This window comes from Natator depressus, chromosome 2 (genome assembly GCF_965152275.1).
Source record: "Natator depressus isolate rNatDep1 chromosome 2, rNatDep2.hap1, whole genome shotgun sequence".
Taxonomy (NCBI): domain Eukaryota; kingdom Metazoa; phylum Chordata; order Testudines; family Cheloniidae; genus Natator; species Natator depressus.
Window position 1 is genome coordinate 218,013,493 of NC_134235.1, and position 26,343 is coordinate 218,039,835.

At 43.9% G+C, this 26,343-nt stretch overlaps 1 protein-coding gene across 4 annotated transcripts in view; it reads left to right on the top strand.

Annotated features, from left to right (window-relative positions):
• CALCR (calcitonin receptor) overlaps positions 1 to 26,343 on the top strand; it is a 261,199-nt gene that overhangs the window by 224,913 nt on the left and 9,943 nt on the right. For 3 of the 4 annotated variants that reach the window (XM_074945913.1, XM_074945912.1, XM_074945914.1), the window contains exon 12: positions 16,807 to 16,848. The exons of the other annotated variant lie outside the window; for it this stretch is intronic. In XM_074945913.1, the coding sequence (XP_074802014.1) occupies positions 16,807 to 16,848 (42 nt within the window). The remainder of the gene's footprint in view (positions 1 to 16,806; positions 16,849 to 26,343) is intronic. 4 annotated transcript variants of the gene reach the window in all.

The window sequence follows — 26,343 nt, forward strand, 5'->3', positions numbered from 1 at the left end:
GAGTAATTATTTAGGAGGTGCTTATTTCAGCATGGATAAGTGCCTGGTTAGCAGGGACAGCTGGGTGTAATTCTTAAAAGCTCCATCTTTATATCATAATTCCCATCAGACATAGTGAGAAGGTGTGTATCTTTTCCTGTTGTAGGCACCGCTGTGTTTTGTCACGTCTGTGGTCTCTAGGGATACAACTGTGCCTTTCCTAACATCGTAACTGAGTGTCAGGCTCATGATACAGCTATCTCCACTTACAGTGAGGCAATGTGACCGTGGGGATAATCATTTTATTTATAAAACAACACTGAGAATTAATACAAAATCCTAATAACAAACAGTAGGAATTAGAACATACCAAGGCAATGGAAAAACCAAACAAAATCCTAAACAGAGGCATCACTGAAAAAAGGGGTAGTCCTTCCATGTCATTAGAAGGGAAAACACAGCGGGAAGAGAAGTGCCCTCAAACACGGTTGTAAAGTGGGGAGGGTTAAGGTGAGGTAGAGGTCCAAGGAAAGCAAACTCTACCTCCTATGGGCTTCCACAGCCACAGATCAGTCCCCAAGCAAGTAAAATGGGTCTCTGTGCTAGGATTTTTGGCCAGAAATTCCCCACTGTTGCTGCCACTGGTTCAGCTCTGCCAATAGTAAAAGTGGCGGGTGCTCTAGTGTAGACAGGGCTCCAGGTCAGCACCACCATTTTATCCTCAATGGGGGGGGAGCCACAAACTACTTTGTCATCTAAACCCCAGACTTAGGCACCTACATCTTGGGTTGGGCACTTATGTCCCAGTCTGGGCTCCACTGAGATCTGCAAAACGGCTGCCAAAACCTGTAGGAGCCTAAATCACTCAACACCTATGTGTTCAGGTTAAAAGTTCCCTAGGTGCCCATGTTTCTTCCTCTGGGCATGACTGTTCCACTGTAGATAGTTACCTGCTCATAGGTCCAGAGAGAGAATGACTCTAATTCAGTGGCTAGGGTACCTACCTGGGCGGCCAGAGACCTCAGGTCCACTCCCTCTTCTCCATCACTCTTTCATTATTTATCCACTGTGTAACAGCTTCAATGGGGGAGACTGAAGGAGCCCCACATCAGACTATCCCATAGCTCAGTGGTCAGAGCACTTTCCTGACAAGTGTGAGAATCTTTTCAAGTCTTTTTTCCCTTCTGACAGAGAGGGTGGAATTGAACTTTGGTCTCCCACATCTCAGCTGAATGCTCTCACTGCTAGGCTAAAAGTTATAAGATGGGCACCACTGCCTGTTCCTCTGGCTGCTTTGTGTGGAGCAACGCAGGTGCCTAACTCAGTCCTGCAAGAAACAGCGTAGGCATCTCATCTGCCTGGCTCCAAGAGATGGGATCCCACTTGTGGATCACAAGCAGAGATAGTCACGTCTGTGCAGCCCAGGCTTAAGCACATATCCAAGAGAGGGGTGGACTTTGGCACACTCATCTCTGGTGAGTGTCTCCCATTGGTTAGATTAGGCAGCTCCTTGCCTAGTTTGCTGGCTTTCTGGATCATATCCTAAGGCGTCTGTCTCTCCCCATTCATTGTATAGGGATCCTAAGTGCCAAACTCGGCTTTGTGGATCTCAATGTTGTTCCTGTGATTTTCTAGGAACCTAAAAGTTAGGCACCATGATGCTCAGTGTTGCAACCCCTCGTTCACACAGGTACTTGTCGCAGAAAAACTTTTGTCTTTCAGGGGTGGGAGGGTTAACACCTGAGTTAACACTCAGGGTTAAGCCTGAGTTCCTTCATGGATCCCACCCTATGTTCTCTAACCTTGTTCAGAGAAGTTCTATTTGAAATGTCAGTCCATCATTCTGTATGTTCCCACCATTCCTACCAACAGCCACCCCACTGACAGCAACAGTGGAAAACTTTATCTAGCATCTCCTAGTGTAAACAAATTCTTGGGACATTTGGCCAGAACTCTTAAAGTTGGTTGGTACAGAGCATTGGGAATATGAGTTACCTTATAATTATCAGTGTTTCCAATAGCAGTGGTGTATGGTCACAATGTACTACATAGCAACATGTAACAACATAAGTTATTTCATGAGTGCCCTGCAGTTATCTTATTGTGTGATCCTTAGCTGGGTATCAAAATGCAGATTTTCTGGGGTAGTTTTATTATGAGTTAGAGTTTTGGATCATTTTCAGAGCATTTCTTTTCCAGGTATTTCTTATAACAATCACATATTCAGAATAGTCACATTATTGTGACTCTCTGTGTGCTCATTTTCTTGTAGCACTGTTGATGTAATTAGCAGTTATTTCTTTATATGGTTTCAGTGTAACTTTTACGTTCCGCTCTGAATTGTTTAAATACTTGTTTTCCCAGCATCTTCTCATAGCTAGTATGACAGATTTGGGGTTTGTTTGTTTTTTGATAACCCATTGCAGCAGTATATGACAATTGTGATTTGACATACTGAACAAACCGTCCACTCGCAATTAGTACAAGTACAAACTGCAACGCTGCAGTCTATTGTCAGAATAGGAGGACTGAAGATCACGAATGACAGAGTATTTGTTCCCAGAATAAACTGTACTTTTTTCACAGGGTATTATTCCTAGCTGGAAAACAATACAGTGAGGTGTTCCCTGCTAGGTTTCCCACACTAAAGGTCAATTTGAATAGTAGGAGCCACTCTTGCTCTAAACTGTTCTTTCTTCTTTATGAGACTATCCTCCACACTCATCATTTCAAGCAGAAGTGGTCTGTTTCCCCGAACATTCTGCTTCACTGCAAACATATGCTATTCATTATATGGGCTATGATAGGTTATTTGTTCATCACTCAAATGCAGTGCCTCAGTATTGTCACATCATGTTTGTTACTATACATAGGTCAAAATCCTCCTAGCAGATCTGTGGAGTTGATCTATAAATTATAAAAAGGAAGCCTTTTTTTTCCCCAATTGTGACACTGAAAAATGGTGTAGGCTGGAGGACTCAATCACCAGCCTGGGAAAAATAATCAGCACTGCCCAGTTCAGTTCATGGCCTTTACCTCAGGGATCTGTTTATTCTCCAGTACAAAAGAAAGGAAACGTGGAGCAACAAAATAATGTAATAGCCCTGTTCTCAACTTTGATTTTGGGGCTCCCTGGCTTCTGGCAGCTTAATGGAGAAGACATCCACCCCAATAGGAAGTGGGCCACAGGGCTCCCACCCCCTCACGGTCCTCTGCTGTAGTCACAGAAGAGTTTATTCCTAGCCCTCTTTTGGTCACAGGCTCCGTTAGGGAGCTGGGGCCTTCATGTATATTCCCTAGCTGATAATCAGACCCAATAACCTGATGCTGCCAAGCTGTGTTCCATGATTCCTAGCACTTCCCTGCTGGTCTTCTCTCCAGAACAGGGCTGGCTGCTTTCCAAACCCCTCTGAACCTTAAATCCATGTTACAAATGGCTTCTCTGCTCCAGATATGAATATGTGCTGTTTCTGTACCATAGTGGTTCCAAGAGATCTCTCAAATGGAAATTTAGAGCCCCCCTCAGCATCACCAATACAAGTTGTGCAGTTTCAAAATATGTGGAACTGAAGATTACATAAAACAGAAGAGATACTTCCCCCATTAAGAGGAGTATTTAAAGCATAGCAGCTATCTCAGAAGCAGAGGCTCTAGCTAGAAGGATGGACACGTCTATCCAACTGAACACAGACATCCACTAATATAAGTGTCTCAAAGCAAAGATTTGAATTCTAGAACATCTAGTTAATTATTGATTTTCCTTAGAGGGCATGATTTTCAAAAGCCTATAAAATCACTCTGGCAGTTTATGGAAGACATCGTCCTGCCATATATCTCATACAAAATTACAGAATTTTGCATACAGGTTCCTTTCACCAGCACTCAGAAGTCCCTTAGAAGCATGAAAAATTTCTCCACGGTGGCCCAAAGAGAGGGACTTATATGGGAGAGCAAGCGGCATCCCATAAGAAGTGAAGTGGTGTGCACCAGGAGTTCAGGTGTGAATTTTGTCCTCCCACCGTGCTTGCACTCATGCAGCGCAAATCCACACTGCCCATTACTGCAGTCTATCTAGCTACAGGTCTCCCTGGCCCTGATTCAGCAAGGAACTTCAGCATGTGCCTAACTTTAAGCACCTGAATAATCCTGCGGCCGTCAATATTCACGATGCCTAAAGGTACTCATGTGCTTAAATACCTCACTGAATCAGAGCTCCTGAGAGTTGGAGTTAGCCCTTCATAAGAAATGTTAAGGAAAAGTTAGCACATGTGACTCCATTTTGGTTTGGGACCCACCATTGTTTAAATGCCAGCACATCATACACCAGGAGGAGTGATCCTTAGATACTGAATCCATGTGAAAATCCTCCTCCTTGTCTCCAGCCTGCCTTGATTTGCAGTATCTGGTTTTTGTCAGTCTCTAACTCCCTGTCTCTTGGCCTTGATGTGAGGCCTTCCATCCTGATAATAAAAGTTATTGATGCATGGCTTTAGGACCATGGTGTGTAATTAACATACTGGTATAGCACGAGGAATGCACCAAGCAGGGATAGGTGGTAGATAAGACAAGGGTTTGTTTATTGGCTAAGGTTTCCGATGCACGAGGGCAACATGCTTTGCTAAAAAGTATATAACCTTTGTATAATTTGCAGTCAGGGTCCCCTCCTGGCTAGCAGGGGGGCACCACGCTCAAGCGTAATAAATTTAGTGTCTTTTGGGAACTCTGCAGTTGTGGACTTTATTTCTGTGCCTCAGCCTAGATTCGAACTGTGCGTGACCTATCAGGTATAATTCGCAGCACTTGTGTGCGTGTCCTACAAGGTGTAATTCGTAGCACTTGTGTGCGTGTCCTATCAGGTGTAATTTGTAGCACTTGTGTGCGTGTCCTATCAGGTGTAATTCGTAGCAGTTGTGTGCGTGTCCTACAAGGTGTAATTCGTAACAGAAATAAGATTAATTCAACATTTTGTATCAGCTTCTGAGCAAAATGCTCAGTATTTAAGCACTTGCCTTGCCAAATAAGGACACAGCTCACAGGAGGTCACAGGCCTCAATTATATGATGTTTGCTCTGTATTTTCTAAGAGCAGGTTTGATTTTTTGAGAGAGAGAGAAACTGCTTGGAGCTTGTAAATTTAACTCCTGCTGACAAGTGGAGTAATTGCTTTATTCAGAGCAAAACTAACCATTTAAAAATACCATGCTGCTTTGCTCCGTTTTACAAGATATGCATTCATGCACACCCAGGTTTAAAAGGACAGCACTACTAGTGCTTTGTGCCAAAGCAGACAGAAACTTTTCATCCTGCCATGGAAAGCTAGAGCTATGGGGCTACTCCTGACAGGATGAATGTTTCTTTCATTTCCTGTTCTCTTTTACTTGGGTTGCTGTTCATTTTTAAACTCTCTTGGTGTATTTCAGCCACTAAAAATGGCAAAAAGATGTCTTCTGCCACTTGGCTATTTCTAGAGCACTATTTTTGTACAATATATTCCTGCATAAAAGGGGCAGTAGTGGAGGCTCCAGCAGTGAGAGGATGGGATAGTGAGTGCCCAAGCACTCAGCGTCAGCCATTTCTCAGCAGGAGACCTACCATCTTCCCTCCTCACCTTGACCCTCTCCCTCAACATGGCCAGTAGCAGAGACTTTCCACATGTTTTCTCTGCACAGTGCCTCACATAAGTCTCTTATATTTTTATGCCTCTCTATTCCATGTGAAGCATAGGGCCTTCACCACGGCCTTCCATCTTTGCTGCTGCAGTCTTAAGCTATGTCTTCACTCATCATCAGCTATCCCTCGATACAAGGATGATGGCTGCCAAGGGAAAAAAAGTCATTGATGAGACTTATGATGGCTGAGGAAGCCAATCCGTGCGCTACAGGTTTTTCCACATAGATGACAGGTGGTTGCTTGGAGAGAGCACAACTGCTGGTCAGGATGCTGCACACTTTCCTTCATCCTCTGCCATTTTGCAGCCTCTTGAGCAGGGCAATTCTCTTCAAAACAGGCTGAGGCTCGATGTTTGATGCAATGCCATTGCAGTCTATTGCCAGGCAGCTTTTCCCAATTCATGGGGTCAATGCCTCCGTTGTGAAGATATACTTTCAGGGTGTCCTTGTAGTGTTTCCTCTGTCCCCCACGAGTCCTCTTACCATGACAAAGTTGAGAAAAGAGGACTTGCTTTGGAAGAAGAGTATCAGCCATCTACACACAATGGCCAGCCCTGCAAAGTTGATGTTTCATAATCTTCACCTCAACACTGCTGATGTTAACTGTCTTCACTAGAAAAGCTGCAGATGTAGCACTTCATGTAGATGCTCCCGAGTGTAGGGTTCTCCAATTGCTGTAGTTAATCCACCTCCCTGAAAGGCAGTGTTGTCTAAACTGAGCGTTAGGTCAGCTTAACTACATCACTCAGGGGTGTGGATTACCCCTCAGCTATGTAGCGGGGTTGACTTAACTTTTTAGTGTAGACTTGCCCAGGGGCGGCCCTAGACCAAATGGCGCCCAGGTGAGGAGCATTTTTGGTGCTCCCCTCTCCCCATTTGTTAAACTTTTGAATACGTTATTTTTATTACATTTGTGATCCATTTCATGACTTTGATGCACAATATGCGTGCATGATTTATCCATCATAAGACAATACATTTGCATGCTAGGATCTGTAAATCTGTATTTTTTCATGCCATATATAAGCAAATAAAAAAAATTTCCTCTGTGTTTATAGAACCTTTTTAACTGAAATGTACTAACATCAAGAAATTGAACTGTGCACCAACATTGGGTGGGCCAGTATTAAATAGTGTTACAGTAAGTGACTGCCTTAGAAAGTAAACACTAGTCCTTTAGTTCAAAAGGTCGCTTTTCTTTAACTGAAACACAGCATCAGAGAAATCCAAACACTGGCCAATGGCATTTTCAAGTGATAAAATAGCAGGTGATGTCAGTCTCTCATTGACCATCGTCGATCGAAGATATGTTTTAATGAGCCTGAGCTTCAGAAAGTTGTGCTCATCACTCACGACTGTGACCAGCAGCGTGAGCAGAATCCTCAAAGCTATCCACATTAGGGAAAGTATCCTTCAGCTCTGCATCATGGATGAATTGGAGAACTTGGAGTGGAGAGTGCTTCCTGTGTTGCAAAATGTGACTGGTTGTCCAATTCTATATAGAGTTCTTTATCATTGACATCCAAACATTCCCCATATGTCACATCCAGTGAAGGTCCATACAATTTTTCAAAAGCATTTTCCTGTCTGCCAGCAGCTTACTACAGTCATACAAAAAAACCCAGGTCTTTTTGTGGTGCTTCATTTGTCCAAACCTTTCCTAGACGGATACTCAAGCAGTGTCAACGAGTAAGCAAAAAACCTCTCTTTTGAATTTTTCTTCTGAGGTTCCCATCACCTCACTCTGCTCTTTTAACCAAACTGTCTCTTCTTCCAATGAATATGAGTTTCCCTGAAGACAGGCTCAACTCCTAAGTTTTCCGCCATTTCTTTGGCAGCAGTGATGGCATCTGTCAGGAGTGCAGTCCATTATTAGGGCATAGTACTTCACTTTGCTGAGCCACATCAATATGTTTTGTATTGTTTTGCTGCAGTCATGGTCCATAGTTTCTTTACAAACTACTCAATGTAGGTGCTCACGCATGACATCATCGTATGCCCCAAGGAGCACTACCAAACCAAGGAAATTACCATTATGTTCAGTGAACAAATTATCCGACGAGCCCCAGAAAGTCAAATTATTCTTTGCAAGGGAGAGATCAGATGCTCGAGCACGTTCCACCAATGCTGGGTTTCTACATTAATAACGTGCGGGTTTTCTGTGTCTGTGCCTGGACTCAACCTCCAACCACTAGGAATAGGCCGTAAAATGGCCAGGTGACTTTCAATGTTGCTTCACAGCATCAGCTAAGTTATGCTAAGTTATGCCAGTAATTGTACCCAGAAGGCGCAAGCAAAGATTTGGCATTCTTGTCAAATATTTTGCAACAAAAACAGAACACTTTGTCAGTTGATTTCGAGTAAACTAGCCAACACCAATTCAGTTTCTCACCATTCTCAAGCACACTTTTGCAGTGTGACTTTGAGAAGTGTCGTTTCTGCTCATTTACTGGAAACATAATATCCTCAGTTTTGCCTGGCTGGTTCAAAATTGTACGATCAATATTGGCAGAGTATAGGATGGCCAGCCATAAAGCAGGGTCTGGTATATTGATTTGTGGTGTGCCGTTTTTCTCATTGCTGTTTCTGTCATCATGTGAGGCTGATTCTTCTTTATCATTGCTCTCCTTCTCATGTACACCAGATTCTTATCTGTCATTAGTCTCCTTTTCATGTGAGCCACATACTTCTTTATCATCACTCTCCTTTATGCTACCAGGAAAACTGGACTATTCTCCATCACTTTCCTCACATTTCCATCCTTATCTTCAGGTAAATCTGCTAATTCCTTAGGGCATGGCTACACTGGAAACTTCAAAGCCCTGTTGCGGTAGCGCTCCTGCAGCAGTGCTTTGAAGTGCGAGTGTGGTCGCGCGCAAGCGCTGGGAGAGAGGTCTCCCAGCGCTCCTGGTAATCCACCTCCAAGAGGGGAATAGCTCCGAGCACTGGGAGCACGGCTCTCAGCACTTGGAGCCTGTTTACACTAGCGCTTTAAAGAGCTCTGACTTGCTGCGCTCAGGGGGGTGAGTGTAAAGTCATAAAATGTAAGTGTAGGCAAGCCCTTAGTAATAGGACTTCCATCATCTTAACTTCACTCCTCAATTTCTTCTGTACTGTGACGATCGCTACTACCTAAAGCCTAGCCTATGCTGTTCTGTTTCAGATATTTTCCCATCAAATTTGCCCCTTGCTGCAAATTAGATTGCAGTGGAGCTTTTCACTTCCTATGCTGAGCTCCTCAAGGCTCCTTCGGGGGCATCTTTTATTTTCTACAGAGTAAAACAGACAGTATTAGGGAGAGCAAATGTCTACATTCCACAGTCTTAGAAAGTCATCAAACATTATGTGTTAAGCATGGCAAAAGAAGTAACTATTTCTTTTATATTGTTGCGTACATATGGGTCAATAGATATTGCTGGTGTGTCATTAAATATGTCCTTTGTTAGTCGCTACTTTTACAGTCTTCAAGTCTTAAAACACAAGTACACTTATGCAATTACACAATAAAACAAGATTCACAATATTGCAGCTAGGCTCTCACTTCACTTCATTCTTTTATCTCACTGGCTGACTGGCTATTCCTCGCCCCTTAAATACTCGCAAGGGCACAGCTGAGAACATTCTAGGAGGTTCAAGGAAAATGTAGTTCTCAGAAAGTCTGAAAGGTTCCATGAGATTCTACAAAGGTCCAGAATATTCTAGTCAGTTAATGAAAAATCAATCCACCTATGGACGGGGTGGCTCTACCAATTTTGCTGCCCCAAGCAGTCGCCGCCAAATTGCCGCTGCCGCAACAGCGGCAGAGCTGCCACTGAATTGCTGCCGCACCCGGAAGCCGCCGCGGCAAGAAGAGCAGCAGGGCTGCCACCAAATTGCCGCCGCAGGACACGGACCGGCGCCCCATTCTCAATGCCGCCCCAAGCACCTGCTTGGAAAGCTGGTGCCGGGAGCCGGCCCTGCCTATGGAATACCTGAAACATTTTACTTCAAATATTCTATTTTCCCTTTTGTTGCTAACAACATAAACAGCACCCCAAGCCTGGCACCCCCCGAGCCCAGCACCCTAAGCAGTCGCCTGGATTGTCTGTCCCTAAATCTAGACCTGGACCTGGACCTAGCCTTATCTTCTTCCTATGATCTTTCATTTATCCTTCTATTGTGTGTTTTCTTGTTATCCTTGGTCTACCTCATCTCTTCTTGCCCTGGGTATTCCAGTCTAATGTCTGTCTTGTTATGTTACTTGAGTCTGTTCTCTATGTTGTCCTAGTAATCTTCATTTTCATTCCATAATTTCCTGTCCTATTGGTTTCTGCTTTGTCTTCCTTCAGAGTTCTTCATTTGTGATTTTTTTTTCTGGCCATCTGGTCATGAGGATTTGTCTAAGGCAGCTGTTTATGAAAACATAGAGTTCAGATAATAAGAAGGTCTTAATAAGTCTCCAGGTTTCAGCACCATATAGTAAAATCAACTTTACAGTGAAGTTAAATATTCAATGTTTAGTTTCGATTTCTGTTTCTCCAGAACTTTAGAGTTACACAGGCTTGAACAGTACTTGTGATTAATTGGGAAGGGTACTACAGAGACAACCCAGAGTAGGATACTTCACATCTCAGTTTCCATTTCCTGAAAGCGCAGTTTCATTCTGCATGCAGGCGCAAACTTGCTCAATTTGGTGACAAATAAATGTTTACTGCTCTTTTCTACTGTCTGCTCTGCAGGACCTGCGTGTGTGCACCAGATTCTGTTCTGGCTCATACCCACATCCTCACCAGAATGGTTCATTGAATTCCAGTTTCAAGACCAACTATCCAACCCCCACGATCTTTGAATGATGCCATCTCTTAAACAGTACAATCCCACTGAAGGCAATAGGCCACTTCTTAACTGAATACCCTAACCACAGGTCTATGCAATATTCTGGTGTGGGTCTCCGTCCATCTCTCCTGTTGAAGTTGTTTCACTTTATTTAATTAATTGTATAATTAAATGTTAATTGGGCCAGTGAAGAGGTAGAATGACTATATAGCCCAGGGATTAGGGCACTTACCTGAGATATAGCCAATCCCTGATCAAATCCCTTCACATCATCGATGAAGTGAGCTGTAGCTCACGAAAGCTCATGCTCAAATAAATTGGTTAGTCTCTAAGGTGCCACAAGTACTCCTTTTCTTTTTGCGAATACAGACTAACACGGCTGTTACTCTGAAACCTGGGTTTATAATGACACTGATGGCATTGAGGGGCCGGGCCCACACTCAGAAGGGGCCCCAGCACTGAGACTCTGGCTCCGCCCCCACTCAGCCTCTTCCCCCACAAGGCTCCGCTCACCACTTGCACCTCTTCACCCCCTCCTCACTCCTCTCCGCCCCCTCGCCCCATGCAAGCAGTGGGCGGGGCCTTGGGGGGAAGAGGTCGAGCGAGGGCAGATTAATCCGGCCTTGAGTGAAGAGGTATAACTGAGGGCAGCATCACACCTACAAAATCTTTATTGCTGGTGATGAGGCACAATGCAGAAGGCAGGCAGTTTGGCTGCCAAAATTCAGGCTGAGCTTGCAGGCCTAGCAGTTAGCAAGTATCTCTTTATTGGTAAAATGAGCAAATTTAATATGGAGTCATTGAGACACAATCCACGTGAAACCCCATCAAGCTATTTTTTACAAGTCACCTTTCAGAATATAACTCTACTCAAAGACACTGTTGTGAAGTGAAAACCAAACCAAACAACTGTCAAGCAAAGAATGTGCTTAGACCAATATTGGCCTCCAAACATGGGAAAAATCTAGCCATCAATTCAAGAAGACGCACAAATGTCCCAAGGCTGGTAAATTTGAACATACACTAGGGCAGGGTTCAACAGAAGGCTGTGATTCAGGTGATCTTCGTAGAGTTTCAGTAGTTAAATAAAAAAGAATTTCAGAAGTTGTAACTTTGGTGTTAATCCTAAAATAACACCAGTCCTGACTTATGCGCTCCACTCCAAAATCAATGTTATCGCATGTCTCTGACAAAATATAGTAGGAGAGCTTAATTACTCCATACAGTGAGTGGAGAAGGCAGAGAGAAGGCTGTTTGATGGAGGATGAGTGACCTCAGCTTCAACAAAGATTGCAGCAGCTCGAGTAGAAACTAATGGTATCAGCAAAGAACACGGGAGATACAGAAAAGAGAAATTTAAGGAGTAATCTGCACACTGTGGTCCTCAAGGAAGGAATCAGTGGCCCCCCTCCCCACCAATGACATTCTTGGAAATGCAGCTCCCTGCTGTTTAAAGCTAGAGTACAAACACAGCAATCTTAAAATCAATTGTACCCTAAATCCCCTAGCTCAGAAAACGCAAAGCTAATATCTAATAATACTGTGGCTCTGCAGTTTCACAGGTAAGGAGAAAGTACATGCGGAGCTGTGAATGCTGGTGGAGCAAAAATAAAAATGGAGAAGATTTTTCATATACCTTGCAGCATAAGTACAGAAGGAAAGCATGGCATCCGTTTAGGTAAAGATAAAGACATCCCAGAGAGTGAAAGCATGTCTACACAGCCCACAGGAGCAAGCCTCCCAACCCAGGTCGGCAGACTTGGGCTAGGGGGCTCCCACTAGCGCTCTAAAAATAACTGTGTAGACAAGTGCTTCAAAGTTGCCGCTTAGGCTCTGAAGCCCACCCCCATCCTCAGGCTTGCTTCCACAGGCCGTGTAGGCACCCCCTAACGCCTTGCAGTCTCAGGAGGAGCTTGTGGTGTATCTCGGGGCTGTGATGCTCACATTTCACAACCCCAGTGAAGAAGCAACGTTTATCCAACAGAAAGTGTCTGAGGCCCTGATGTTGAAAAACAAGCAAGTCACTCTCCAGTATTGACTGTCATTAAAAACAACTAGCAGCGTCCTCTATTCTTTTCAGCTTAATGTTAGAAACCTATGCTGCGCAAGTCCTCCTGATCTAATCCTAGCAGTGTGCATTAGGCTAAATCTCCTTAATTTACTGATTTCCTCTTATTCTGGAACAGGAAGCTGGAAATGTGTCCTCTGCAATGCCACCTCGCTCCTTGTAAAACTCTCCTGTGCCGTGATGCCTCTGAAAAACACAAAAATGGTTAGGCTGCTGGTGTGATGTGACCCCTGCTGGCCATGCCAACCAGGAGTATGTCACTCCTCCTTGTGTTGCCCCCATCTGCTTGTTGTATCCACTTGTTGTCTCTTGTCATATTTACATTGTAAGCTCTTTGGGGCAGGCACTATCTTTTGTTTCTGTGTTTGTACAGCATCTATCACAATAAGGCCCCAATCCCTGCCTGTGGCCCCTAGGTGCTATTGCAATACAGATCAATAAACAGTGATGCTTGCAAAGAAGGTTGGCAACTGGCCCAAATTGAGGCAGATAAGGCTGACCACAATTTCCATAAGGGGCAGAACAAGTAGTACTCTGGCCACTTCTCCCTTAAACTCAGCTCCTAGAATTGTTTTAATAGGGGAAGGAGCAACAAGTGCTTCAATGACAATTAAAAAGAATGTGGAAAGTGAGTAAACTTCGATACTGAAAACTAGGGGCCTCAGGGTAGGATCTTGAGAGGATTTAGGGTGGGTTTGTGCAGGGGGTCTGGAACAATTTGTATGGGGGGGGTCCTGAGAGACATTGAACCTAACTGTAAACCCTGTATATAATGGAATCTACTTCAAGCCAGAGGGGTGCTCAACAGAAGTACTGACTCAGTCTGCAGCCAGCTAGCTGGCAGTGAGCTTGTAACACCTCTACTGCCCTTATCAGTAGCCCAAGTGGCCCTCCTCCGGACAGCAGTGAACTGACCTGGTCTTTCCAGAAACCAAGCAACCTCTAGCTACATTTTTTCCAGATGTTGAACATCAGCCCTTGGAGGCTGTGAGGGGACTGTGAATAACCTGTGATTTTTGTTTTTGTTATGGCCACAAGGATGGTATGTCCAATCTTCTTATTATATGTTCCGTTCTATGCATCCGATGAGGTGGGCTGTAGCCCACGAAAGCTTATGCTCTAATAAATTTGTTAGTCTCTGAGGTGCCACAAGTACTCCTGTTCTTTTTGCGGATACAGACTAACACGGCTGCTACTCTGAAAACTATGAATTCTGTTACTGTAGCTTTCCCTCTGGGTTGTTTCACCTTTTCTGTCATTTATGGTGCTCATTGGGCATGTCTGATTTTGGAATCAGTCATCTCACAGTCTCCATTTCCACATTCTCCATGTTTTCCTTGGAGGACTGACATATAATAAAGAGAAAACAACTTCCAAGTTGAGAACAGAGATGCTTTTTTTGAAGCGTTTTCTTTATTCCAAAACTATAGATGAACAACTTCCTGAACATTCATTATCCCTTCAAAGAAATTGCCCTCAAAGTTGTCTGATTTCGGCAAAGCTTGTTTCTGATTTCACTGCTGGAAGATCTGAAGTAAAAAAACAATGCATAGAATAGATACCACATATATGTTCAATATCTTACTATAAGAGTGTCATGAGAATTAAGCCTTAACACATCCTTATTACAGTATTAGAATAGTTTATCTATTGTTACACCATGCATACTGTGCTACTCAGATAATGAATGCTACCAATTCTTGCTAACACAAGAGCAGAAGAATTTAAAGAGCACTTTGGCAAAGTATCTTAAAGCTAATGGAGACAGATTCCAAAGCTTTCTTCTGAAACATCTTGGGGGAGGAAAAAAATTGACAATGCTGAAAACAAGAACCTGAAGCCAATGTAGAAATAGATAATTTTTTTTTCCGGTAGGCTAAGAAATGCGGCTTTGAAAAATGCTTGGTTGTATAAATCGAAAGCTATCTAAACCTTAAAGCAGGATTAAGCTTCCACTCAGAATAATGCAGTCAGCTACAACCAAGTTTTTCAAAATCACAGGAAACTTTTATTTCTTTAAACTACAGTAACTGAGCATTAATTTTTATTTGTATGGATTGTATTTTCTTAAGTAGTATCTATTGTGTTTATGCCATAGAGGGTAACACAGAATAAAGCGTTTTACTGATGTAGCTGTATCACACCTCAGAGCCAAATCCAGCAGCACAAAAGGAACTTTAAAGCTGGCCTTACTGTCCTGTTGAGGTTGGCTGGAGAAAAGGGGATGAGGCAAAGCATAAAAGTAACTCACCAGTTCCCAGCTGCTGGGCCATAGGCAGTTGGGCAAAAGTGGCCACAATTTAGAGCAACCCTGGAAGGCAAATCAACTCCCAGTCTGCTCCAGGATCAAGGAGCAGCAAAGCGGGAGGGGCATAAAGTCACCTTTGCCTTCTCCCCTCTGCCCAGTACTGCTTTGCTGAACTTCTCACCTGGGCTGAAGTTTATGAGAATTAACTACATTTCATTCTAAAAAAGTGAGTAGAAATCGCATTTTTCTGAACTGCATCCCTCCTGCCTCCTGTATTGTCTACTGGGGATCTTTTGCTCCTAGTGGTTCTATGTTCTTTTCTTTATTACTCTGACCCTGGCAGGTTTGTATTGTCATCACTAGAGGGTTTTTACCTTGAGTTTATTGATTGCCACTGCACTCAAGGTGGTTAACAACTTTGCAAATGCTAGTCTGGATAATCCTCAAATGGCTGGTTCCCCTAGGGGTCTAGCCTGGACTATATATTTGGGGAGTGTCCAGAGTTAACTATACAAAGGTGTTTACCTCCAGTTAACTGGCAATCAGTTGACTTCAGGCATAAAGACAAAGCTACAACACTTCTAACCCTCCTCCCCCTTTTTTTTTTCCACAGCATCCCTCAGGAATGCTAGCTACTACGTTGCAATTTCCCCCTAAAAGTCATTGCTACATTTATTTTATTACTGTTTAAGGAATATTTTAAGTGATTTAAAATGAATGCATTTGATGTTAAATGTGGCTATGTAATGCTATTAATAAGATCTAATATACCTTTTAGAACATAGTACAGAAATCTTTTAAGAAAAATTCTTTTCTACTTAAGTGGCTCTGCATTGCAGCACCTAAGTGTGAGAAATTGCTCTTCTTTATTTTATGCTTCCTCAAGTTCCTCATCATATGTTCCTGACCTGATGCTGTTTCATTTTGCTGTAGCAGTAATGAAATATCCCTCTTGACTCCTATTGTGTTACTTAGATTAATTTTAAACAGTGAGGGTCAAGTTAAGACCAATGTTCTCTCTCTTTTTCTTTGTTCTCTCTCCTCTTGCTCACCCCATTCTCTCTCCTCCTTCTTTCCCATCCACTGATGCTTCCATCCACCCACATAGGCATATGCGGTCTCCCATTCCCAGGCTCACTTCTCCAAACACACATTCCAGTTAAGAGCTCCTGGGCATAGGCGGCGACTTCATGGGTGCTCCAGGGCTGGAGCATCCATAGAAAAAAATTAGTGGGTGCTTAGCACCCACCAGCAGCCAGCTTCCTCCCTCCCCTTCAGTACCTCCCACCCACCGGCAGCCCCGCCAATCAACTCCTCTCCCTCCCTCCCAGTGCCTCCCGCGTGCCATGATCAGCTGTTCCATAGCATGCAGGAGGTATGCTCGGGGGAGGGGGCAGAACTGGGCAGGAAGAGGCAAAGTGGGATCAGGAAGAGGTGGGGCAGGAGTGGGGTAGCGGGGGAAGGGGTGGAGTGGGCAGGCCTGGGGCGGAGCAGCAGCTGAGCACCTCAGGGGAAGGAGGAACTCCTACGGCACTCTATTCCTGCTGAAAAAAAGAACATGTGACACCTGGCCTATGCGGCTCCCCTTGCATCCCTCTTCTGAAAGAAGAGCAGTTGCATCTAGGTCACTCAACTTCCCCCCTTTCTGTCTCAAGATTCCATTCCAATGAGCTGCTCTGCTCCTAAGCTTACCCCCTTATCTTGGACTAGGCCCTGCCCATTTAATGTCCCTTTTCTAGCACTCCCTGACAGGAAGCAACTGTAATGCTTAAAGGCAAAAGTATGTGAACTGGAATGGCTGGTAATGGCAGCAGACCATGACAACATAGGCACGAGTAAAACATGGTGGAAAGGCAAAAATCAATGGGATACTGTAATACCGGACTATATACTATACAGGACAGTCTTTTGAGGTTGTGGAGGTAGGAGCGTAGCATAATCCCTTCATCTCATGACTCTGAGCCTTAAATTAGCAATAATGCACAAACATGGAAATATTCTAACCTATTTTGTTTTTGTCCTTCTTAGGGCTTACTTGTTGCAACTATATTCTGCTTTTTCAATGGAGAGGTAAGCATGTGAAGTTCATCAACTGTACTGAACCAAATTCAGCCTCTTAAAGTAGTTGGACTGTTGTTCACAATCAACATAACTAGAGCACTATAAATCTGTATTTTACATGCCCATATTTTTTTCCTTGCAACATCACTGGAAGGTACTTGAGTTAGGACTATGATCTTTACAGAGCAGATGGTGGAAAATGAGGTCCAGGGGATGAGGTCCTCACTCTTTAGCCTCTCAATTTAATTTAAGTCAGAGGAAAGACAAAAATAGGTTGCATTCTATATCAGCCTCCTTCACGTACCAACTTCTGCCTCCAATTCAGAACAGTGGGATGATTGGTTAAAATAATCAGCAGTGAAATAGTCAATGGTGCTAATATGTGAATTTTGACCATTAGGCACCGTTATCGACACACTGTTGAGATTAATGGAAGTCCTGCAGATTTCTCAGAACTTTTATTTCTATCTATATCCATAAACCTAGAAACTATTTTTTAATCATAGCTTTTATCCTGCAAAAAGTAATTGAGTTCCCAGAGAAATGCTGTCATGAACGACCACAGTATACTGTCTCAGTCCAACCGCTGACCTTAAAAGTTAACTTGCTTGTCTAATTAAACTGAGCGATACAAACTCTCTGCATCATATATTCAGAGAAACAGTTCTGTGTCATTACAAAGTGCCATTTCATTCACTCATTTGAGGATCAGCATTGGCCTGTTAAGGTTTATGATTTGTAAGTAGTAATTGATAAATAAAAACCCTTGAGTAAAAGTTCTCTCCCACTCTCTGACAGCTGGATCAATATGTTATGTGCCTAGTACTGCTTTTAGGTCTACTCCACTATAACAGTGGTATTATAAATAAAAATAGCTTGGTAAGACACATCAAGAGCTGCTTTAATATCTACAAGAAGCCACTTTCTGAAAGCAGGTTAGCAGAAAAATACTTTGAAACATATTGGGAGCATTACCATGAAACGCTGTTGAAATTAAAACAAGGTATTTCTTGTAAAAATTGTGTGCATTTGAAGAGTTCAGTTTTCAGCATTGTGCAAAGGGAGATGGGTACGCAACTTCTTTCAACAAAAATCAAGACTCCGTATGTTATCCCTTAAAGCTACACACATCTGTACATACATTAATGACTAATATGGCTGGTGTAATAACATGGATCATAATTAACTGGATAATCAATGGGAATAATTACACAATATTGGCCATACTTTTAAGCAGGCCTCCAACTGCAGGAGCAAATAACTGTGGGAATAACTTTGTGTATGAATTTAGGGCTATCTGAACCATAGAAATGAAGGGCCCGATGGAACCTCAGGAGGTCAGTTAGTCCAGATCATTTAGATACTGAGGCAGGATTAAGTATACTAGATTATCCCCAATATAAATCCTGGATAGAGTCCCAAAATCAAAGACATAGAATCTAAATAGACTAAGGCAGGGGTGGCCAACCTGAGCCTGAGAAGGAGCCAGAATTTACCAATGTACATCGCCAAAGAGCCACAGTAATACATCAGCAGCCGCCCATGAGCTCCCCCACCCTGCTCCCAGCGTCTCTCACCCACTGGCAGCTCCTCCCTGTACCTCCTGATCAGCTGTTACGTGGCCTGCAGGAGGCTCTGGGGGAGAGGGGGCGGAGCGAGAGCACGGCAGGCTCAGGGGAGGGGGCGGGAAGGGGTGGAGTGGGGGCAGGGCCTGTGGCAGAGCCAGGAGTTGAGCAGTGAGCACCCCCTGGCACACTGGAAAGTTGGCACCTGTAGCTCCAGCCCTGGAGTCGGTGCCTATACAAGGAGCCGCATATTAACTTCTGAAGAGCCGCATGTGGCTCTGGAGCCACAGGTTGGCCCCCCTGGACTAAAGGCTAGATCCATCAAAGGACTTTGGTACCTAACTCCAACATTTAGGCACCACTGAGATCCTCAAACTCCCTGCTCAGCCACTGCCTAAAGTAGTAGGCACCCAAAGTTACTAGTGGTGCAATCCACAAAGGTACTTTGGTGCCTAAGTCCTGTTTTTAGGTACCACTGTGACCCACAACACTCCCACTTGCCTGCTGCCTAACCCTGCAAGCATCTAAATTCACTCGGTGCATAAGATTTGCAGTAAAGATTCCCTAAGCACCTATGTTTCTGAGCATGCACACTGGTCCCTCACTCTAGGTGCCTAAGCCACAGAGTGATTCACAAACCAGGGAAGACAGGCATTAGTCCAACTAACTTGCATGTGGGAATCCAATCCAGTAGGGATGCTCAGAGCCTGCCTACCAGATCGAGTCCCTCAGGCAAGTTCACACAAAACAGCTGGGGGTGGGACAAGGAGGAGGACTTCTCTTATAATCTGTAGGCTAGCAGCTAGGGCAGTGACCCACAATATGGTAGTCCCCAGTATAAGCCCCCCTTCCTCCTGCAGGGGAGAAGGGATTTGATCAGGGATTGGCTATATCTCAGGTAAGTGCCCTAATCCCTGGGCTATATAGTCATTCTACCTCTTCACTGGCCCAATTAACATTTAATTATACAATTAATTAAATAAAGTGAAACAACTTCAATAGGAGAGATGGACGGAGACCCACACCAGAATATTGCATAGACCTGTGGTTAGGGTATTCAGTTAAGAAGTGGCTGATCCCTGTTCAAATCCCTTCTCCCGCTCAGGTGGAATGGGGATTCCCACTTCCTAGGATCTTCCTAGGAAGTACCCTATCCACTAGGTTACGATTACAAAAGATGTCCTACACACACACAGCTGTTTTGTTTTGGGCTTCACATGCACTGTAGGTGGCTGAACGCCTATCTTCCCCTCGTTTGTAGATCACTGGCAGAGATCGGTGCCTCCTCGGAGCCCAGACTGAGGCACCTAGCACCGTGAGAGGGGCCGGGCTTAGCACACACTCCTCTGGTCAGCATCTCCGGAGGCTAGTTGAGGTGGCTCCCGCCCTCACGTGCTGGCTTTGTAGACCGGAACCGCAATCAAAGTTGCCTGTCTTTCCCCACTGACTGTAGAGGGAGCCCAGAAACCTAACTCAGACTTTGTGGATCACAGCATTGGTGACTTTCTAGATGCTTAAAAGTTAGGTGCTGCAATGTGCTGCAACACCTAAATCCCTTTGTGGCTCTCACCCAAGGTGCCTAAATTTCTGCCAGTGCGCATGTAGACAGCTGCTTCAGGCGAGGTGCAGGGGTGCCTATCTCACACCAAAGACGCAGCAGGATGCTCAAAGTAGGTGTTCCCCTGCCTATATAGCTTGCTAGTCCCATCCAGTAGGTGTACTCAGCACACACTGAATACCCCTAAACAAATAGAAGTGGTGGTGCCCAACCCCACCCTTGCCTTTTAGCCCACTGATTAGAGCTGGGCTGAATGTGGGAGACCTAGGTTCAATTCCCCCCTCCGCCTAATATGGAGAAGGAATTTGAACTAGGTACCTGTCCCCTGGGAAAATGCCCTTACCCCCTGGACCATGGGGGTACTCTGGAGCAGAGTTCTCTCAGTCTCTCCTGTTGAAGCTGTTCCACTTTGTATGAATAATTAGTCACTGGAGCAGGGTGACTGTAATCTGCGTCTTTTCCCTCCCAGGTGAATGCCCTGACCAGTGGGCTATCCTCTCTCTGGGCCAATGCATATTTAATGATTTATACGCAGTGGAACTCTGGTAATCAGCTTATTCCTGGTTTCCAAGTATAACAATGAAGTTGTGCCCTGTGTGTCCTTGTAAAAAATTACAATGTCGTCATAGATAATACATTGCAAAGTGTCACTCGTAAATTAGATAAGACATTAGCTGACAGAGTATGAATTATTATATGATTTACTAATTTACGCATAATGTGGTGTTAAGCAGAAAATCAAAGGCCAAGTTTCAGGAACGTTACTAAGTATGAACTATACATCACAATTTTCTTATTTTCATACAATATGTACATAAAATTAGGAATCAGAATGAATACATTCATATTAAGGAATTATACCATATTCATTTCACTACTCAAAATTCTTAATACTCAGGTCACTCAGTTTCTCCTGCCCATTCATAATTTAGTGTTTGCAATAGGTGGTTAGTAATGTAGACACTATTGACTTCTACAAGAGTTCCATTGCAATTCAGGTCCAGTAAAATGATCTATTATTTAAAATAAAGTGTCTTGAAAAAAGCCAAACATCCAGAATATTTACATTCTTTGGAAATGTTAAAGTTTCCCATTGGCTTCCCTGTTGCTAATTTAAAGCAAGTCAATTACTGTACCAATATCTTCATCAGATCCAGATTCTGGACACCACAAAGTTCAGTGGGTGTTTGGATCTGGCATTCTGTGTTGGCCCATTCAGCTCACTGTTTTGATAGTGGCTATTTGTAAAATGTGGATCCCTCTCTGGGTTCAGATTTCAATCATTGGAGAAGGGTGATGCTTCATTCATTCTTCCAGCACCCAGCTAAACTGCTGGTAGTAGGAGACATCCATAGCTGTTAGTGAGTTCCCCAAAGGAGGGAGATCTCTGTCCTCTTTGATGACTTCACACCTGACATCTCCAGGACCAGCTTCATAATACTGTGGTTAGTTGAGAGTTGCTTCCTCAGTGTTCAGCCACTCTAAGAATCTTCATTGTCTGACTGACTGTCACTCAGCCAGAAGATCCAAATCACTGTGAGGCTATCCGGGACACAGTGAACAGTCAGAACAGACACTCACTGGATCCCTAGTCCCCATATTCTTATTGATGTGTATGGTGGTCAGCAGAGGAGTAGTCATATAGTGTCTCCTAGTGACTGAGTATCCTCCTCTGAATTGCCAGCTTGGAATGAAACAGGAGGCAGCTCCATGGCTGTAGCACACCTAGCAAACCTGGAAATCACAGAGGCATGTTTGGACTAAATAAAGCCTAAAAGTAGATAAGAAATAGGGCCGGAGATTGAAAAGTGGCTTCCAATTTTGCATCTACGGTGTTGCTCCCCTAAATAATTGTATGTGCATTCTATCACTTGGGTGTCTAACTACATGATTGCAGCTGTAGATATGATGATGGTCTAATGAATCCTTGGTGAAATGGATCATATATAGCAACAATGAGAGATGTGCTTAGAAATCTTCTCATTTGCACTTATCTCTGCAAACAGCCAATCAGTGAAACTTTAAAAAGTTAGGTTTCAGAGTAGCAGCCGTGTTAGTCTGTATTCGAAAAAAGAAAAGGAGTACTTGTGGCACCTTAGCGACTAACAAATTTATTTGAGCATAAGCTTTCATGAGCTACAGCTCACTTCATCGTATTTTCCACGGAATGCATCTGATGACGTGAGCTGTAGCTCACGAAAGCTTATGCTCAAATAAATTTGTTAGTCTCTAAGGTGCCACAAGTACTCCTTTTCTTTTTTTAAAAAGTTACAGGTTAATATTTAGCAATGTCACACAATGTGTGCATGCAGCAGTTGTAAAATTCATGAACCCATTTATAGATCAAGTCATCAGTAATTTGAAAATAATTATGGGCATATTTTATAGCACATAGACCCAAGACTATCTGCTAGTACATGTAAATCGGGACTTTGTTGGTAGATATCCAAGTAGCATAAAATGTGCTCACAGTTGTATAGTCCAAGTAACTGGGCTAACATGTGGGTGAAGTGTGGCAGAAAAGAGGATGTTGGAAAGGTGCAGTCCATCCCCAGGGGTCAAGGCTACAATGTAGCCCCCATAGAGCGCCTTTCTCCCAAAGGTGGATTTCACCCATAATTGGTCATTTTTGAGTTATAAATATAAACAAAACCCATAAAAGAATGTCAGAGTGGGGCACCTAATTTAAGAAAGGGACAATTTTACACTCATCCAGTCTAACTTCACAACCATTAGGACCAGCCTTCAGTGATCTAATAGACTGAGCTCAAGGCTAGGAGCCAGGAACTACAGAGTTCTCAGCCCAGCCCAGCTCTGCTAAGAAATCCCTGTGTAGCATTTGGCAAGTCACCTAATTTCTCTACTTCACTTTCCATCTGTGAAATCGGGATAATAGCAATTAGTTCCCTGCCTCACTCTGAGGATTAATTAGCTCTGTCCGTAGCTGTCGAAGCACTAAGTAAACTTATTATAGCAGCAGTGGATGAAGATGATTTTCTACAAACTAGACAAAAGACAAACTCAGTGGGTAGGGTGACAGGTCTAACACCTGGAAGTGAGAAGCTGTCTCCATAGAGGCCAGTGCTGCAGTCCTTCCTCTGCCAGAACTCTTACTGATTTCAATGGGAGTTTTGCCTGAGAACAGACAGCAGCACTGGGCCTACAGTGTTCTATAGAGATTCAGTTAGGGACCTTATTAATCTTCAGACATTTTCTCTTTCTGGAAAGGTGGTGTCTACACCTCGCCTCCTTTTTGTCCTCAGTCACTTTCTTCCAAATTCCAGTTATTCTTTCAGGTGCACAAGGGAAGAGAGAGGGGTTCAAGGCCATAATCTTGGTAAAGAGCAGAGATACTGCCCTTGGCTAGCATCAGTGGCAGCACTAGGCACCCCAAAAACGGGGTTTGAAAGGGACAGCCTGAGATCCCCCCACACTGGTCCTTGGAGTTGGCCTGGCATTGAAAGGAGCATCTGCTGTCCTCTCCCAGAGGTAGGCACTGTTGCCACTCCAGCATGTGTTCCCTCCTGGGTTTCTGGAGAATTCTGGCTGAATCAACTAGAATTCCTCTTGGGGCTCATGCTGCAGCTTGGATCGAATGCACAGCATAGATTAAAGCCACAGTCCTCAGGCTTCGTGAGAGACCATTTCCAGACCTGTGTATCCAAATACTGCCAAGTTACTAGAACGCAGAGTGATATTTCATGGAAAAACATACTATGACAGAGGTAGGGACTTAGCATTAATGTGACAGAAGTTCCGCTCGTCAATGATTTACTTTGTACTACTGGGTCGTTCACTTCAAGGCAGAAACAGATGATGTTTGTCCAAAACCTCCCAAGACTTATTAGCCTTTCACATCAGTATTTGCAGCAAGCCACACACTCACTTCCTCACTGCAAATTATTTTCCTCCATTCCGTACAAGCCCAGCCTACAGCACTGTTCGCCAAGACACTGAATAAGAAGCCATTGTACATTGCTGATGTCTTAACTAATCGGAAAAGAAGAAAGCGAATGTGTAAATTATGGGGATGATTTTCTCAGTTCCCGAAGCTGAGAGCTGGACCCACCCATGACTGCAGAACGTTATTCTTGTGATGGGACAATGTCCAGCAGCACTGCGGTACCTCTCTACAACAACACTATACAGATGGTATGAGCTTTCTGCGTTAGCCTGCTCAGTAGACCATGCTTCCAGTTCTGAGGTTACTTCTAGACTGGAAGGTTGGCCAAGAAAATGGAAAGTCTGTTTGAAAATATAGCCATAGATCTTTCTTGCCAAAGAGGTGTGAATGGCTGGCAGAGAACAGAAAACATTTTAGAGAGCTGAAGAATAAAGTAAACCCAAACTTCCTCTTTACTTAGACTTTGGTTTATTTCACGCACCATTGTGGTGTAACACCCAGCTGATTAATCTCTTTGATTATTAACATATTAATGTCACGCACATGATTTTTAAAAGCACAGTCATGTGACTAACACATTTCAAATCTGCATATGGATAGTTTTAATTAGCAGAGGATATGATCATTTGAAATCAGTTCCCTATTCCTTGGCGTTAGCACAGAAATACAGTTGAACTCAATTTGTAAGTGCAGCTACAAATCTCATAAACTAAAGGCCAGTGAAGAATTAAAAACATATATTCTTTAACCTCATGCACTCGGTACTACATGGAGTTTATTCATTTTAATTCATAGCAGTTTTAACCCTGGGTTGAATCGGGAGAGGAATGCTTGCACTCTTCCAAACTCCCCACAACCAAAGTATTACCCCCTGATGAGACCAAAATGAGCTGCTACTCACAGTAGATTGTGCAGCTCTTCATACTATGATCAGGCCTCTCTTCTTTAAGCCATGTTTGTCCCCAGCCTGCATTTATCCTGGTGCAACCTCAGACCACAACATGAGTAGAAGCAGCTTGAGGGTGCATGAGGGGCTCACCCACCCTCTGCAGCAGCATTCCCTCCCACTCTGGACCCACAGGGGTCTTTTCACTGGTCCTGGGATCCTCCTGGAGAGTGGAGGGGAAAGACATAGGTGGGCCAGGAGCAAGACCAGGGGACACATCCTCCTCCTCCTTCCAGCCACCTGGAGCTTACTCAGAAAGGGTAAACTCCAAATCATCTTTTCTGCAGAGCACCAACCACACTCCAGTAGCCTCCAGGGCAATGATGGTCCCTGCTCACAGTGCAACCCCAATGGAGTTGTGTTCCAAGGTAGGTAAGGGGTAGGGTGACCAGATGTCCCAGTTTTATAGGGACAGTCCAGATATTTCGGGCTTTGTCTTATATAGGCGCCTATTACCCCCTGTCCTGATTTTTCACACTTGCTGTCTGGTTACCCTAGTAAGGGGGGAAAGGGGCTGCTGGTGGCTAGAGCCAGTGTAGAGAAACAAGGTTTCTGCACAGGTTGCCCTGGCCTCCCTCCGATCCAACAGGTTTCAAGGACTGCCCTCTAGGCCTTTCCCCATGGGTGGGTGGGAAACCCTATCTCCTCCTGCTCCACAGAATGATGTGGGGAAATTCTCTGAATGAATCCTTGCAAAGATTGCTTCCCTTGGTCCCTTCCTGTGGGTTTCACTGATGTGAGACACGGCATTTACACGCGATATGAACCACTGTAAGGGTGAAAGCTGCTCATTAAGTAACTGAAATTCATACAGGACTTATCTACAGTTCTGTACTACAGCTTTGCTGCTGTATTAGCAATGCCTTGTCACATTAGATCATACCGGAGATCCTTTTCACTAATCGAATTTCTGCAATGGCATGATACGAAAATCTCATTAATGCAGCTCATTCCCCTTAGCATTACCATAATAAACTTTGGTCATGCTCCTTACAAGTCAGGACTGTGCACTGTGGTTTCCAGTATAAACCTAGGCTTTCTCTGTGCTTGGCCTCTAGCAAAAATACATTCAGCCATTCTTGAGTTATGGGAGAGTAAATAAAAACAACACTTCTCTAGCTGAAAACAATTCTAATACATTGTCTTCAGCTGGACTACAGCAAAGAGATGATATGGCTGTCATTCTTGTTACGCGTTAAGTAGTCCTGTTGAAGTCCAACTACTTGCATGAGGAAGGATTTTTAGGATCACTCGGCTTGGCCCTTGGCTTAAAAATACAAAGTTGCAAGCCACTGACATATCCCTTCCTAGCATAGTGACGTAACCCACTATACGCTTTGTAAGCATCTCACAGTTTTAGCAGTGCCTAATGAAGCCTCACCTTTCTATGACATGACAGTAGCTTCCCTCCAGCCCACCAGAGAGGTACAGAGGCTGCTGCTGCTGCTATTTGTGTGTGGGTGACATTTACTGTCTATGAACTAATAAAATGCATTAGAATTCGGGCATTACCAGGGATATCAACGATACT